Here is a 16,607-nt window from a genome sequence, read left to right on the forward strand (position 1 = left end):
GATGTCTACGGGCGGGTTATCCCCTAAACTGGTTGCCAGCCAATTGCTGAGAAAACAGACAAACATTCACTCTCATAATCAGACTTAGGAACAATTTAGATATTAGAGTGTTCCATTAACTAAGATACATAGATTGACAGATGTGTAGACAGATAGATAGATAGGTGGGGTGTGAGAGAGACAGACACATGTATGGATGGATAAAGGGGAGAGAGAGCGATAGGTAGGTAGGCAGATAGATAGATAGATAGATAGATAGATAGATAGATAGATAGATAGATAGATAGATAGATAGATAGATAGATAGATAGATAGATAGATAGATAGATAGATAGATAGATAGATAGATAGATAGATAGATAGATAGATAGATAGATAGATAGATAGATAGATAGATAGATAGATAGATAGATAGATAGATAGATAGATAGATAGATAGATAGATAGATAGATAGATAGATAGATAGATAGATAGATAGATAGATAGATAGATAGAAACAGAAGTATTGACGGCGTCCTTTGCAGGTGAGAAATTCTTCATGTTTGCAAACGGGTGCGACTCCACTGCGACAATGCTGCACCTGATTGGCCATTTGCGGCTGCATGGCAACGCAACCTGCGCGACAAAAATAAGGTAGGAGGCGAGCTCTGCTCCTATCAAGCTGGGGTTTATTGACCAGTTTTTGTTGGACGCTGTTTGGTTTGGCGCTGGCGCGTTGTTGGCGCACTCTGACAGGTCAGGATGCGGTAACGATTCTACGGGTTTCATGTGTGTAGCGTGGGAATGATTGGCATGGGTTTGTGTCATCTCATGCGTGCGTTTCTGATTGCGAAGGGACTGGGCGGTGCCGACCGACAACAAACGCACCATCAGCTACTTACTATCAACAAAAAGTGCACACCGTGCGCGCAGCGTGAATACTCTATTTTACCTTATAAACGCGGATAACGTCGCACCGAGTAACCGTTGGCATGCTAGCAAAGATACACACGTATTAAACGCGTCACTGAATTGCATATGTGTGGATCTTAGATAACGACGTGTTACACTAAATACAACTGCCAGCGATTAATGCCAAGACACATATTTGAGGCTTTCGGTATCAGATTGAGTTTTTTTTATGTAAATGTGCATCTTTTTTTCTACCGCCCCTTTATTTATTGATCGCGAGTGTGAAACATTCCCAAAATTCCCGTTACCCTTGTGGGAACCACACGAAGGGACGCAGTGATCAATGAATAACATTGATAATTCCTTCTGTGCTCTTTCATACTAGTCACAACATTGGGTATGCAGTATTAATGACACACAATAGAAGAGTAATTTTAAAACACCATATTCCCTTCATAAAGATAGGAATGCTCTGGAAATGTTGGGAAACATTCTATGCACAGCAGGCCATACATTTTGTGGTTTGTCTTGAATCAAATAATTTGAAGGCATGCATGTACTTGGCTGCTGATGTCATGTCATGTATTTTACACGACATTTTTAATAAATCAATTGATTTGTCATTTGTCTCCAAATGTATCTCCAAAAGTGTCTGCATTGAAGTGGCTCGGTCAACAGTCACTTGAAGCGGGTCACTATGACAGCAGAGGAGACAATCAACATCAAAGAGGCAGAAGTGGTCAAACTGGTCCTCGACTTCCTCAGCGCCAGGAAGCTACACATCAGCATGTTGGCGTTGGAGAAGGAGAGCGGCATCATCAATGGTCTCTACTCTGATGATATGCTCTTCCTCAGGTGCAATAACATCACAGACCATATAAGAACTGAAACAAAAAGACTCATTTGCTCCTCATTGATAGGCAACTCATTCTGGATGGTCAGTGGGAGGAGGTGATGCAGTTCATTCAGCCTTTAGAAGGGTTGGACAAGTTTGACAAGAAAAGGTAAAATCATTTAAATGTCAACCAGAAGTCGAGTTCCTGTCATAGTCATAGAATAGTTACTATTGAATGAATTCGTCTCTGTAAGCTCTCATTCCTACAGGAGTGGTCCATTGATGAAAAGGTTTCTGTACTTCTTTGAAGGTGTTGGACGTTTCGCTCCTCATCCAAGAGGTTTCATAAGCGAACTAAAATGTTGCTGGTAGCTGGCCCTATATATGAATCCCTACTGTCCAGAGGTGGTGGTGCCAGACCTCTTCGATGATATGTCCCTGCTCTAAGTGCACCTAAAAGCTAGCAACCACTCATTTGATGACAATGAGGTTACAATCTTAGCGAAAGAAAATACATGGTTTGAAAGGGGGGTAAAAGAAGCTATTTTTTTATAAAAGAACAAAATCCTTCACTAAATCGGCATGGTGGTCTGAGGTTTAATTAGAATCGTGTTTACAACTTAGTTATGCTGATGAGGTGATACCAGAGCAAATGGGGAAATCAGGCCAGTTGTAGACCATAATAAGTCAGGACATAAGAATCAATCAGTGTAGCCTCAGGGAATAGTCCGCTGCTCCCCCCAACCTTAGTGCAGGGACCTATCATAGCAGAGGTCTGGCACGGCCACCTCTGGACAATAGGGATGTATGTATGGGGCCAGTGCTACCAGCAAAATTTTGCTGACGAAGCCTCTTGGTTGAGAAGCAAAACGTTCGACACCTTCAAAGAAGTACAGATGATGGCTGAAGAAACCTTTTCATCTATTGATTGAATTGAATTACATCAGAGCATTTTATCAAATAACTCTTTGGTAACCTGTTTATTTTCTAAATGTGTCTGTGAGTAAGATGTTCTCCGTTTTCCAAGTGACATAATGCTGCCACTTTACTGCCCCAGCCGTAATGTTGGACGCACAGATTAGCAGTGAACCATTTGCATAACAAGACGACTTCCTCAAAATTAGGACATTTCAGCTCAATGTCTCTGAAAGGTGTCCTATAAATCTTTGCTCTTGGAATATTTTGAGTGCCAATGAATGAATTGTGAAAATATCAACACCATTTTGTTTTTCTTTCAGGTTCCACTATATAATTCTGAAGCAGAAATTTCTCGAGGCTCTGTGTGTAAATAATGCCATGTCTGCAGCTCAAGATCCCCAAAATGTATGTTTGTTATCTTTCCAGCACATAATATTTGTACTTTGGTGTAACAATTCACACTATCTTCTAAGAGGAAAAAAAAAACATCTATTTATTCATGCAATGTTATGCTCAGCTCATCTCTGTCAATTCTGAAGTGTTTTTCTCAAACCAAAGTTTGGACACAAAGCCAGGTTAACAAAGATGTAATTAGGTTCACTCTAATTTGGTGGACAGTAACGATTGCTTTGATATGCTGTGATGTATATTGACTCATTCACTGCCATTCCCGAATTTATTTGGGGATTGAAAAGCATGATGTGGAGCGCCATTCCCGAATTTGTTCGGGTTTTGTTTTTTCTTGCGGGGATGCCGATAAAGCACTGGTCAGACCCCTGGCAATATTTCTTCCCTTTCACGAGGGGGCGATATTTGCCTTTTGTCCATGTTAGCACTTTGTTACAGCTTCAGCTGTTTGTTGTTAAAGCGCTATGTAAATCAACATGCATGTATTGTATTGTATTTTATAAAGCCACCCCCAATTCAAGCTCAGATAACTCCAGACCCATATGATTTACGAATTAACTCTTTTTTTTTATGAAAGAAGAGAGGCTAAGGTTTCTTACGCTGAATTGAATGCTTATATATTCCTAAAACTCAATATTCTGTGGGTCCTGGAATTTGAGTGAAAACGACGACAAAAACCCTGCCACTGGAGATGACACATTTTTGCACATCGTCTGGCAGTGAATGAGTTAATCACCACTACAGTACTACTGTCTGTCATGAAAAAATTGACATTTAACCTCTGCAGCAGCATTCACAGAGATCAAATCACCATGATAAGAAACTGGAAGGTATCTAGAGAAGCTTACTACTTCCCTGGCATAACGAATGGAAAAAAGAACGCGTTTTGAGATGCTTTTGGAAAAAAATAATTCTCCCTCAGGCCAGGATGGCTAAAATTTTAGACTCATGGATTCTGTTATCATCCTGACAGTCCATGCTTGGCATTTATAATTGTCTGCCATGTGCAGCTGGAGCTCACCATGCAGGAGGCTGTCAAGTGCCTGCACAACTTGGAGGAGTTCTGCTCGTCAAAGGAGGACTACAGTAAACTGTGTCTTCTACTCACGTTGCCTCGCCTCACCCATCATGCTGAGTTTAAGGAATGGAACCCGAGTACGGCGCGCGTCCACTGTTTCGAGGAGGCTTGTGTGATGGTCGCCGAGTTCATCCCAGCGGACAGGAAGTTGAGCGAAGCGGGCTTCCGAGCAAGCGGGAACCGCCTCTTCCAGTTGCTCATCAAAGGAATACTTTATGAGTGCTGTGTCGAATTCTGCCAGGTGCGGCGACACGTTTTTTTAGAACTGTCTTTTTTTCCAGTCGGATGTGCAAGGAAGCCATTGATTATTCCATTTTATGAATGGCAATGTTTATAGTTTATGAAATAGCGTTTAACTCATTCACTGCCAGATGTGAAAAATGTGTCCACCACAGTGCCAGGGTTTTTGTCAGTGTCACTCGAACTCCAGGACTCACACAATATTGAGTTTTAGGACTACATAAACATTCAATGCAGCGTAAGAAACCTTAGACTCTCTTTTTCCATCAGAAAAAAAGAGGTTTTTCTTACATTATATGAGCCTGGAGTTAAATGAGCTTGAAATGAGTGCAGCTGTCCAAAATACGATGCAATACATATTGGTTTATATAGCGCTTTAACAACAACTGAAGATGGAATAAAGTGCTAACATGGAAAAAAGGGAAATGCTGCCCCCTTGTGAAAGGAAAAACACATTGCCAGATGTCTTGCCAAGCAAGAAAAAAACAATACCCGAACTGATTTGGGAATGGCACGCTATGTCATATTTACAATTCTCGAATAAATTCATGAATTGCAGTGAATGAGTTAATATGGGTTAATGTTTCTTTTTTTCACTTATGAACAAATTAAGTGAGAATAGATCCTCATTGCACACCTCAATTTTTGTCTCTCATTTATATGAGTGCATCTATTCAATCGGTCAAAACTTTTACTTCTATACTTTGTAGAGCAAAGCGACTGGAGAGGCAATAACAGAAGACGAGGTGTTACTGGGCATAGACTTGCTCTGCGGGAACGGTTGCGATGAACTGGATCCTTCGTTGCTCTCTTGGCTGCAGAACCTTTCCCCAGGTGCATTTTCATGCGCCTTTCAACAAAAGACCCTCAGCATCCATGTCGACCGTCTGGTCAAGCCCAGCAAGGCTTCGTACGCCGACCTTCTTACGCCTCTCATCAACCGCCTCTCCCCACGCCCGGCTTCACCTTTTCGTCAGAGGCCGCACTCAGCCGACACCTACATGTCCAGATCCCTTAACCCGGCTCTGGATGGACTGTCACACGGCTTGGCAGCGCAGGACAGGAGAGGCATGGAGGTCAACATGAAATCAGCTCTCAGTCGAAGCCTGGTGGAGAGTAATCTTCATCAACTGGATGATTCCCCTGAGAAGTAAATATGGGAACCACTTCTTGACTGGAAATGCCAACGACATAACACATTGAATGTTTGAAGTGATATTAACTCATTCACTGCCATTCTTGTATTTATTTGGGAATTGAAAAGCATGATGTGGAGCGCCATTCCCGAATTTGTTCAGGTTTTGATTTTTCTTGCAGTGGGGGGGGGGGTACTGATAAACTGGCAAGGCTTTTACCTTCCACAAGGGAGTAGCATTTACCTTTTGTACAGCCGCCACCACTTGCACCTCACATTACTCCAGACCCATATAATTTAGGAATTAACTATTTTTTTCTGATGAAACAAGAGAGTCTAAGTTTTTTTTTACTCTGCACTGAATGTTTATGTCATCTTAAAACTCAATATTCTGTGGGTCCTGCAATTTGCTTGAAAATTATGGAAACCCCCTGGCACTGTAATGGACACATTTTCGCACATCATTTGATAGTGAATACGTTAATTGGCCCATGGCATTCTTCGTTTTTTTCTGTATCTAGAAAGCACCCGCGGGCTTTGGAAGGTCCCAAGATTGCACGCACCCCTCTAACTCCGGGGAGAGATGGTGGAACAGCCTATACAGAAACAGATGAGGTAACAACAAGAGCAAATGACAACAAAGATCTGCTTTAATATTCTTTGAGCTCTAAAATCGTGACAATCATTATATATTTCTTAGCAATATAATACTCGTCTGTAAGAAAATTTACAGCAGTGGTGTCACAAGATATACGGTACTTCAAATCCAAATGACAAACTATGAGTTTTCCCATTCCATGTGAGCTAGACGATGAGCCTGAACATCTACAAACAGAGTTTGTTTGTTGTTTCCATTCAATTTGTGAAAATAGGCAAAAAATTGTTGCAGTCCAACTTGTAACTACTAGTGATACCTCAGCTCACGAACTTAATTGGTTCCCAGAAAGTGTGTGTAAGGCGAAAAGTTCGTTTGCCGATGTCATGATGCCAAAAGAAATGTTGAATAATTTTGTGTGTTCTGGATTTTGGATGGGAGAAAGGTGCGCATTTCTCCCCATCCAAAACAGTAGAGTTGGGCGACCACTAATTGACTCTGAGAAGGTGATTGCAACCACCTGGGAATGGCCAATTGCCGCTGGGACCTGATTGGCCAGAAGCTCAGGTGAAGCACCTTTAAAGCCAGCCTGAGCCAGTCACTTGGAGGAGGAAGAAGAGGGACAAAGGACAACCTGGAGAGCAGTGTTACCTGGGGCCTGCCGAAAACTGATATCAACTTCAAATAAAGAAAACTCACAATACCCTTCCTGCATCTGGCTGAGTGAACTTTTATCAACTTTCCACCTGCTTGCTGTCTCGCCGCACGACAATTGGTGGCAGTGGTGGGCTCTTTTCACCCTGCATGAAGAAGGTGGGATCGTTACGCCTTGCTGAAGTGGAAAAGATAAGAGGAAGCCGAGAGGAAGAAGGTGGGACGAGTAAGAATTTGTGTAGCACGGGCCAACCAAACTGGACTGAAGAGTACTGAAGGGGATCAAGGAAACCAGAAGCTTGAGTTGCCCCAAGAAGTTGCCGTTCTTCTTTTCCATGAGGCGTCTGACAGTTTCCAAGCCAAGGATGGAACTGAGCAGAGTGAGATGGAACCAGTGGTGAAGCCTAAGACTCAGACAAGAGGTGATGTTGATTGAACAGATCTAGAGATCAGATGCACCCAACAAGTAAGAATGGACATTTGACAGTCGATCTAGTCAACATTATCCTCCTCTGGGACCGCAGCCCAGGGCACTGACTCTCGAACAGCCAGGCCAACGAACCTTCCTCCCGCACATGAAACTCCTAAGTTGGGTTACCTAACATGCCCAACCTCCACAGTTTCATCATCTAAGACAAGCTGCAATTCCCATGGTTTCTGAACCCAGAATTCCAGAAAGAAACGGAAGATGCAGAACGTCAGGAGCTGGAAGAGGATCTCCAGCGAGAATAATGGCAAGAATTTATCAGGGAGAGATTGGCACCCTGGACAAAAGGTGTTAATATTGTTGCATATGGGATCAAGTAAGCTACTGGCAAAGTGGCAGGGCCCATACGCTGTGACTAGGAGAATAGGACCTGTCACATATGACCACTCTGCCCTGACAACAAATGTTATTGCTGATTATTTGACAAGAATGTCTGAACTCTGAGGAGAGGGGGTGAATGATGTCATGATGCCAAAAGAAATGTTGAATAATTTTGTGTGTTCTGGATTTTGGATGGGAGAAAGGTGCGCATTTCTCCCCATCCAAAACAGTAGAGTTGGGCGACCACTAATTGACTCTGAGAAGGTGATTGCAACCACCTGGGAATGGCCAATTGCCGCTGGGACCTGATTGGCCAGAAGCTCAGGTGAAGCACCTTTAAAGCCAGCCTGAGCCAGTCACTTGGAGGAGGAAGAAGAGGGACAAAGGACAACCTGGAGAGCAGTGTTACCTGGGGCCTGCCGAAAACTGATATCAACTTCAAATAAAGAAAACTCACAATACCCTTCCTGCATCTGGCTGAGTTAACTTTTATCAACTTTCCACCTGCGTGCTGTATCGCCGCACGACAGCCGATCATTTATTGCCCATAAGAAACCATTAAAAATTAGAATAATCCGTTCCCAGGTCCCCATAAAACATAATATTCTACTAAATAAGCCTTAAAACTACACAAAACATACATTATTTTATGTATAATAAATGTGTTATTGGATTGTAATTAAAGAAATAAACGGTACTGGATGATAAAGTAGTTTTATTTACCTTTGTGATTGTTGTTGATGTAGTTGCCTCTTGGTGATATCCGAGTGAAGTTGCCGTGATAATATCCTCACTCACACCATCCCATGATAGCTGCTTTTCGTTTATCCAAATCAACAGAAGTGTTTCAACCTCTTCTATTGCCCTAAACCGTTGCTTAGACAACACAGAAACACCCTAGCTTGTGGTGGGGTCTTTTTTGGACCCATAATAGCAAAAGTACACCACTCTATAACAAACCACGTCTGTACTCAAATAAAGTGGGTGTGTAAAACTAGTCCGCCAGCCACCGTGGCGCTGTTCGACCGTGTGCTTTGGTGTTCATCCGCCGAAAACTAGTTCGTTACCCTAGACGATATGCTCGCGAATTTAATGTTTGTGAGCTAAAATGTTTGTCAACCGCGGTATCACTGTACTTCACTGTGACAGTATGCTGTGGATGTCATGGCTATCGAAGATCTAAGAATGGTCCGTTTAGGATTGCATGAATGCATGACACAGAAGGCTGAGACAGTACATTTGATTCCAGGGCGACCAGTTCAACTTGTCAATCCTGGAATTATTCTGACATACAGTAGTCCTCATGCTGTAGGTACAAAAACAAAATGTACTGAAATGTATGTGTATGTGATGTCTGTTGTAAGGGGATAATCGAAGCACGCAAGTAGTAGGTGAAGTGCTCTCCTTTGGCTGCTTAGTGGCTTCAATGAATCATAAATGTAAAAACAAATAACAAAGGTTGTCCGAGGCAATGTCTTGTCATGGGAATTATGACTAAATGTAACAAGAGCGTAATAGATTTAGAATTGATTCCCCCTGAACCCATGAACCATCTCATCTCCATACTGCCACTCTTCATAAATATCTCATAACTGCCCTGCCTCAACTGTCCAGAGACACGTGTGACCTGGTGGCACCGCTGCGTGAAAGTGGCGGAGGTCATGGGAAGAAGCGACTGATAATCTGATTTGATTTGCTGTCGCACCCAAGATGGCCCAGTCACTCCGCCATCACTCATCTTTATGCATCCGAGGTTCCAGCTAATGGAGCAACGTGTTCTCATATTGGATCCAGTCTGTGTGTGTGTGTGGTTGTGTGTGGGTGTGTATGGTTGTCAATGTGTATGTGTATGTGTCTGCATGAAAAGTGGTGACAAAGTTGAAGGGACAATAGTGCAGATGAGATATGATGAGGTCCTTGAAAACTTTTTTATGGCATGGAAGATTTAACATGAGGCCTTGAGAAGGGGAGACTTGGCAGAAGGGGTTCAGTGGAGACCTTTTCGCTAATATACAGTAAATGGGTGTATCAGAATCAGAAAGCCTTTCATCGTCCCACAATGGGGAAATTTGTAGCAGCAAAATTGAAAGGCGGGGGTAAAAATATAAAAACAAAGTATTCTATACATATATATATATATATATAATAGAAATGTTATAAGATTAAAATGTATAACTGTGCATAAATGTTTTCGAAAAAGAACTTTACATTGTGCAGTATAAAAATAAAAATACAGTTGACATGAGGTGGCAGTGCTATTTACAATGCAAGAGGAAGGTTTTTATTTTTTGTTCCACGTGTGACTATTAAGAAGCAGTCGGTAGAAACGAGCGGCGGTACCTCTCCTTCTTGAAGTGCGGGTGTAACGGTCTCTGGCTGAAGGAGCTACCCAGTGCTATCAGGTTGGACATGAGCAGCCCAGGACAGAACTGGCCCTCTTGACCAGACTCTCCAGTGTTTTTCTGTCCCGGGTGGTGATGCTGCCTGACCAGCAGACAATTCAATAATAATAATAATAATAATAATACATTTCATTTATAAGCGCCTTTCAAAACTCTCTAGGTCACTTTACAGTCACAGGATAACATTATCTACGGGTGAGCAGTGGCACGCGCGCCAGCGTTTACTCAACCCGGAAGTAACAACAAGTTAGAGATTTCGATTACGTAACCAAGCATGCATGTTCTTGTAATGTCAGACAACCAAAAGAAAATTGCCTGAGAATACACAATTGCGTGGCCATTGTAAAATGTCAATCAAAGAACAGTAACACATCACACCGCTTTCATCGTTGCTCCTTCTTATATATATATACAGTAAAGTCTCGTTATATCGATATAAGATCTCGGGAGTCCGAAAAAATATCGATATAACCGGGACTATCGATATATCCGACCCTGTTTGCATGTAATTTTCTCCGTGCGTGCATTGAAATAGTATCGATATAACCGGGACTATCAATATATCCGATATCGATATAACGAGACTTTACTGTATATATATGAGATATTTATCACCATGTTTTGCTCTTGGGTTGTTTGTCTCAGCGGCCTGAATCCACAGAGCACATGCAGGAGTACTACAGGCAGCGTCTGCGTGTGCAACAGCATCTGGAGCACAAGCAACAGCAGAGGCAACTTTACCAGCAGATGTTGCATGAAGGTGGTGTGAAACCAATCGATGGAGCCCAAAACAACCTCACTGAGACCTTCCTCACTCGGTAAGGAACGCGTCATAATCTATAATCTGATCTACAACCTCTGAAAATGGGCAATTGAATCCTTTTAGGAGCATTTTACACATCAAGGACTTAATTTGAGCAGCAATTGTGTAGTTTTGAGAAACAGTTTTTGACAGGGTAAATCTAGGCACCTGGAGAGACAGTTTGATTGAACAATTAACTCATTCATTGCTTTTCCCGAATGTATTCGGAAATTGAACATATGACGTCGAGCGCCGTTCTCGAATTTGTATGGGTTCTTGTGGGGGGGAGCGATAAAGCACTGGTCAGACCTCTGGCAATGTGTTTGCCTACCACAAGGTGGCAGCATTTGCCTTTTGTCCAGCCGCCCCTACATGCACCTCATATTACTCCAGACCCATATAATTTAGGAATTAACTTTTTGTTTCGATGAAAGAAGAGAGACTAAGGTTTCTTACGCTGCACTGAATTTTTATGTAGTCCTAAAACTCATGCTCAGGTACGGGACCCTAAATGACATTAACCAGCTATAAATAAATATTGCAGTTGGATATGCTTTACATTGTTCAGTGAAGTAGTCCTTTCTAATCCAAGTTTACAGCTGACTGTGTGGTAGACACGAGACAAGTACAATAGCCCCGAACTGTTTGCATGACCAATGACGTTTACAGGACTTTCTGCACGTCCTGGAAACTCTACTGTACTGTACTTGGGACAAGAGTGAGAAGGACGTTTCCAAAAATGCCTTGATGCTGCCCTCTATTGGCCATGCTTTGCTGCTTGGATTGTCATTCATTATTGAGCACTACCCAAACGTTTTTTTTTTTTGTTCATACGTAGTCATAATCACTTGCAGAATAAGTTAAATAATTTAGTAACCATTAATCTATACACTTACAGGCCAGTTCTAAATGTGTCATAACGGCATGCCACCCTGAATTGTGGTTCTCGCTGAGCCTGTTTGGGTCTTTGGTCGTTGTGGATTCATTTGAAGCGTTTTTTTTCAGTGTGAGTGACATGGGAGAAAAATATTGTTTCTCTCAATGGGCTCACACCGTCTTCTCTCCAGATCCATTCAGAAACTGGAAGACATGAACATGGGCATTGACCGACACGGAGATGACCTGACCTCCGTGGACCAACTTTGTAATGGTATGGCAGATGGCGGCAGCACATTCAACACCCAAGAAGACCCGGAGTTGGTGCATAGAGCAAATCCTGGTGGTGTAAGCAGCATCCCCTCCCAACAGCCAGTGAGCCATTGCTTGCAACACATGAGCGAGTCGCCATTTCCTGCAAGGTAATGAATAGTCATTCGCTCCAGAATTAATACATTAGCTCAATGTAGGACAGTACACATTGACTTATTTACCCTCTGAGCACTTAGTCCACAAATTAAATAATGTCCATTTAAATAAAACGTTTTTTTTGTCGGTATATTCATGCTTTGTGACTGCAGTGCTGCTGAGAGAATTGGAGTACCAGGACAAGATGATTCCAGTTGCCATGTGACACGTTGCACAACCCAGCATGTACGATCAACCAAACAAAATCAGTTAAAAAGAAAAAAATTACAGCAAGCGTGTTATTTTTCTCTGACTGTCTTTATAGGAAGGAAAAGCCAAAACTCAATTTTTTAAAGTGAGCCAGCTTGAAGACACACAGGCGGTACGATCCGTGGCTTTCCATCCTTCTGGATCGCTTTATGCTGTTGGTTCCAACTCGAAAACTCTCAGAGTTTGTGCCTACCCTGAGACCGTAACAACCAGGTCTGCACTCCTTCAAATCATGACATATTTGTTAGGTTTTGTTAAATTACAAAATGGATGGCATTCAGAGGGCACAGTTCAATGCATAATTTCGGATACATATCTGTACAGTTCTTAATATGCAATTTTCTCAACATGTTTAGCATCCAGGATGACGTTAAGCAGCCGGTGGTACGCTTCAGAAGAAATAAACACCACAAAGGTTCCATCTACTGCGTTGCATGGAGCCACTGTGGACAGTTGCTGGCCACCGGCTCCAATGACAAATATGTCAAGGTTCTGCCTTTCAATGGTGACAGCTGCAATGCGACAGGTGCACGTTGATTATGTGTTGAATCAAGCAGGATCGAGACTCGATAATTAGGTGGTTTTATGATGTCATTCAGGTCCTGATCTAGAGTTCAGCATGCATGACGGAACCATTAGGGACTTGACCTTCATGGAGGGGCCTGAGAGCGGAGGGACAATCTTGATAAGTGCTGGAGCTGGAGACTGCAACATCTACACCACTGACTGCCAGAGAGGACAGGGCCTTCACGCCTTGAGTGGGCACACTGGTAACCGAAACATTTTGCTGTGGCCTGAATTTTATTGGACTACTGGTTCAACATTTAGTACATGTTTTTTGGCAAACAAACAGATCAGTTTAGGTTTAAATGGTAAACCCCAATCGATGAAAAGGTTTCTTCAGCCGTCATCTGTACTTCTTTGAAGGTGTCGGACGTTTCGCTTCTTATCGAAGAAATACTTAAATAAATATTAGTAATACTGATGAGGTGATGGGGGCAATCAGGCCAGTCGTTAGTCAGAACAATTTGAACAATCAGTGGAGCTGCAGGGAGTAGTCCTCTGCTCCCCCAACCTGAGAGCAGGGACCTATCATAGCAGAGTCTGGCACCGCCATGTCTGGACAGTAGAGATATATATAGGGCCTAAACTACCAGTAATACTTTAGTTTGCTGACGAAGTTTCTTGGATAAGAAGCGAAACTTCCGACACCTTCAAAGAAGTACAGATGACGGCTGAAGAAACCTTTTCATCGATGGAGGACTCCTGCACGACTGAGAGCTTACACAGACGGTAAACCCCAATGTGATTCGATTGGGTATGGATCAGTTCAAGAATGCTGCAGTGACTTTTTGATTGTCATTTTATATATAGTATTTGAATGAACTCATCAGCACTGTCCTTACTTCAAAGAAATTTCTCTTGATTCAAACCGTTTTTTGTCACACTGATGTAGGTAGGGAAGTAGGCTGGGTTGATGGATGGACAGATGGGTAGGCGGGTAGGTGGGTTTGGGGAGGTAGGTAGGTTGGTAGGTAGGTACCAGTGACGTGCGGTGAGGTTCATGGCTGGTGAGGCACTGACGTCATCAATGACGCCACCGCTCGTCTCTACTTCGTATTTGAACGGTAAATGTGAAAATTCAGCGATTTTGAAAAAAATCCTAAAACGGTGAAGTTAAATGGACAAGAACTTTAAAGTACAAATCACTAAATACATCTAACTGTTTATTTTTTCATTTGATATTTCCATGATGATGACAGGTGAGGCACTGCCTCACCTGCCTCCACTGACTGCACGTCACTGGTAGGTACGTACCGTATTTTCCAGTGTACATGTATAAGGCGCACCCAAAAGCCTTGATTTTATTCCAAAGATGACCTTGCGCCTTATACACCAGTGAATTTCTTATGAATTTCTATTGAGCCTCAACAAGGCTCACAACTACTGTCAGAAGCCATCAACTCAAAAAAAAAAAAAAAACAGTGACAGTATGCCAACTCAATGCAGACCGGACCCGTATAGTTTATTCATGGTCTCACCTGTGCTTCTAAACAGGCCACATTTTGACTCTATATACATGGGGAGGGTGGATGATCACTTCTGGATCTCAGGACAAGACAGTCCGCTTCTGGGACCTGCGGGTTCCGAGTTGTGTGCGCGTTGTGGGTACCACCTTGCATGGTTCAGGTAAGTCCATCGCGTGCATTCATTGTAATGGGGCCAAAGGGCCTCCGTTCAGTGTACATTCTGTTCAATACTGGGTCATTTACAGTGTTGTTACTTATTATTGTGGCATTTTTAGTTAGCCAACATACAGAGCTGTGTACTGAACTACTAACTATGTGGTTAAATTGTATCAGAGACCAGGATCGCCTTAGCAATTGTGTTGCGGTGATTTTGAGTTTCTTATTTGCATGCTCAATATGCTTTAGTCACATGAGACTTGTTATCATCCTTACAATGGTTGGATTTGCAATTATTTGAATGACTCAAGAGGCTCTTTTTGCTGAAAATCTTGGTTGGATTGGATATTGGATATGCCTTTATTAGTGTCACAGTGGAGAAATTTACATTTCACAGCAGCAAAGTGATGAAAGGAATGAAAGTAGAAAAACAAAATACATGAGCTGCTGGAAAGGCAGCCACTCTCGCGGCGCCGTCTTGAAGTCAAAAGAACAAAAAAAACTTAAATAACAAATAATATGACAGCATAGAGACAATATGACAAAACAAAAACACAGAGAGACATTCATTCTTCAGGACTTGCTGTACCCTCTTTGTGATGACGAAAAGAGATTGTCTCACATCTCCTGTCCCACATCAATCCGCTTCAATTCCAAGCCGCAACAGTTCCACATACGCATCGGCGCTCTGCGCTGACGCTCCTTTGTTCTTATCGCGGGTTCCTCAAGCCATGCATCCAACCAGCCGCAGACTGTCCAACAGCACCGACCTTTCCGCTGAACAAAGCGGGGCTGTGAAGATGCTGCCCATTACAGGCGCAAAAAAAGCACAATGGCCCCTTTGGTGTCCAGCGATGGCAGTCGAATGGCACCGACATCCCTTCCATTCAAAAACAGTACTGGCATATTCATGCTGCTGAAAAGGCGCAACCGCTCAGCACAGTCTCCTCCTTAATGAATGTCGTGGTCAAAAATGCTGAAAAACAATCTCTATCCGTTCCACACGATGCACAACAACACAAAGTGACAAAAGAAAACACAAAACAAGACAAAAACAACCAAAAAAAAGCAAGGCTCATGAGAGCACTTGCTGAGGCTGCCTACTCGGGCGCCATCTTGGACTCCTTTAACATCAACAACATCAACTTTGGAGGTTCTGCTTTTTCCATCTTTGTGAAATTGTTTTTGAAGGTTACATATTGAGTTGCAGCAATTGATTGATTGATGTCACAAACTGACTGACTGACTAACAGCAAATGTTCTACAATCTGTTAAATATCAAGAACTGAGAATGTATTTGTTTTTTTTCTGCCCAGGGAGTGCCATAGTTTCGGTGGCAGTGGATCCCAGCGGCCGCCTGCTCGCCACTGGCCAGGAGGACAGCACATGCATGCTGTATGACATCAGAGGAGGCCGCATCGTCCAGACGTTCCGCCCCCACAGCAGTGATATTCGTTCAGTACGCTTCTCACCTGGAGCCCATCATCTTCTCACTGGTTCCTATGACAACAGAATCATCATCAGTGACTTACAAGGTAGAAGCCAAAAATCATGTTACTGTTGCAACTCACATGATACTAACCTATGAAACTTGTAGCTCTGGACATCACTTCAATCCTTCTCTTTGAACGCAGGTGACCTAACAAAAGCAGTCCCTCAGACGTTGGCAGGAGAACATGCGGACAAGGTGATCCAGTGTCGATGGCATCCCAAAGAGCGAACCTTCCTCTCTTCCTCCGCTGATCGTACTGTCGTCCTCTGGGCTCCTATTCCCTGACAGAGTCTTGAAATTCACGGCAAAATAAATAGCGAGCACTCAATCGGGCATGAAGTATATCCCAATGTGGGATCACTTAAAATTTGCATTTGTTTGTATTTTTGTGTCTGAAAATGTCTGTGCTGTTGGTTCATGCAAGGTAGAAAACCTGATGTGTTTGTTTTATGCTCCTCAAATTATGCTGTCTAAATATACAGTAAAGTCTCGTTATATCGATATTCAAGGGAGTCCGAAAAAATATCGATATAACCGGGACTATCGATATATCCAACCCTCTTACTGTAACTGTAATTTATTTTTTAAGATGTCAAATTATATCCATG

At 42.7% G+C, this 16,607-nt stretch overlaps 1 protein-coding gene across 2 annotated transcripts; it reads left to right on the plus strand.

Annotated features, from left to right (window-relative positions):
• Window positions 1-494: 494 nt before the first annotated feature.
• LOC148895837 (WD repeat-containing protein 47-like) lies at window positions 495-16,607 on the plus strand. 2 transcript variants are annotated; one of them, XM_089001550.1, is made up of 16 exons: window positions 495-634; window positions 1,542-1,747; window positions 1,813-1,896; window positions 2,966-3,050; window positions 4,064-4,372; window positions 5,082-5,521; window positions 6,028-6,121; window positions 10,611-10,783; window positions 11,835-12,065; window positions 12,225-12,297; window positions 12,377-12,534; window positions 12,678-12,847; window positions 12,921-13,091; window positions 14,380-14,511; window positions 15,824-16,042; window positions 16,142-16,607. In XM_089001550.1, exons 2-16 carry the CDS (start codon window positions 1,590-1,592, stop codon window positions 16,282-16,284), a joined length of 2,640 nt encoding a protein of 879 aa, XP_088857676.1. In that variant the 5' UTR covers window positions 495-634; window positions 1,542-1,589; the 3' UTR covers window positions 16,285-16,607. The 2 variants fall into 2 exon arrangements, with proteins under 2 accessions (XP_088857676.1, XP_088857675.1); XM_089001549.1 differs by having other exon boundaries at window positions 625-736.

This window comes from Hippocampus bargibanti, linkage group LG07, assembly GCF_051943395.1.
Source record: "Hippocampus bargibanti isolate YZ-2025 linkage group LG07, ASM5194339v1, whole genome shotgun sequence".
Lineage (NCBI taxonomy): Eukaryota > Metazoa > Chordata > Actinopteri > Syngnathiformes > Syngnathidae > Hippocampus > Hippocampus bargibanti.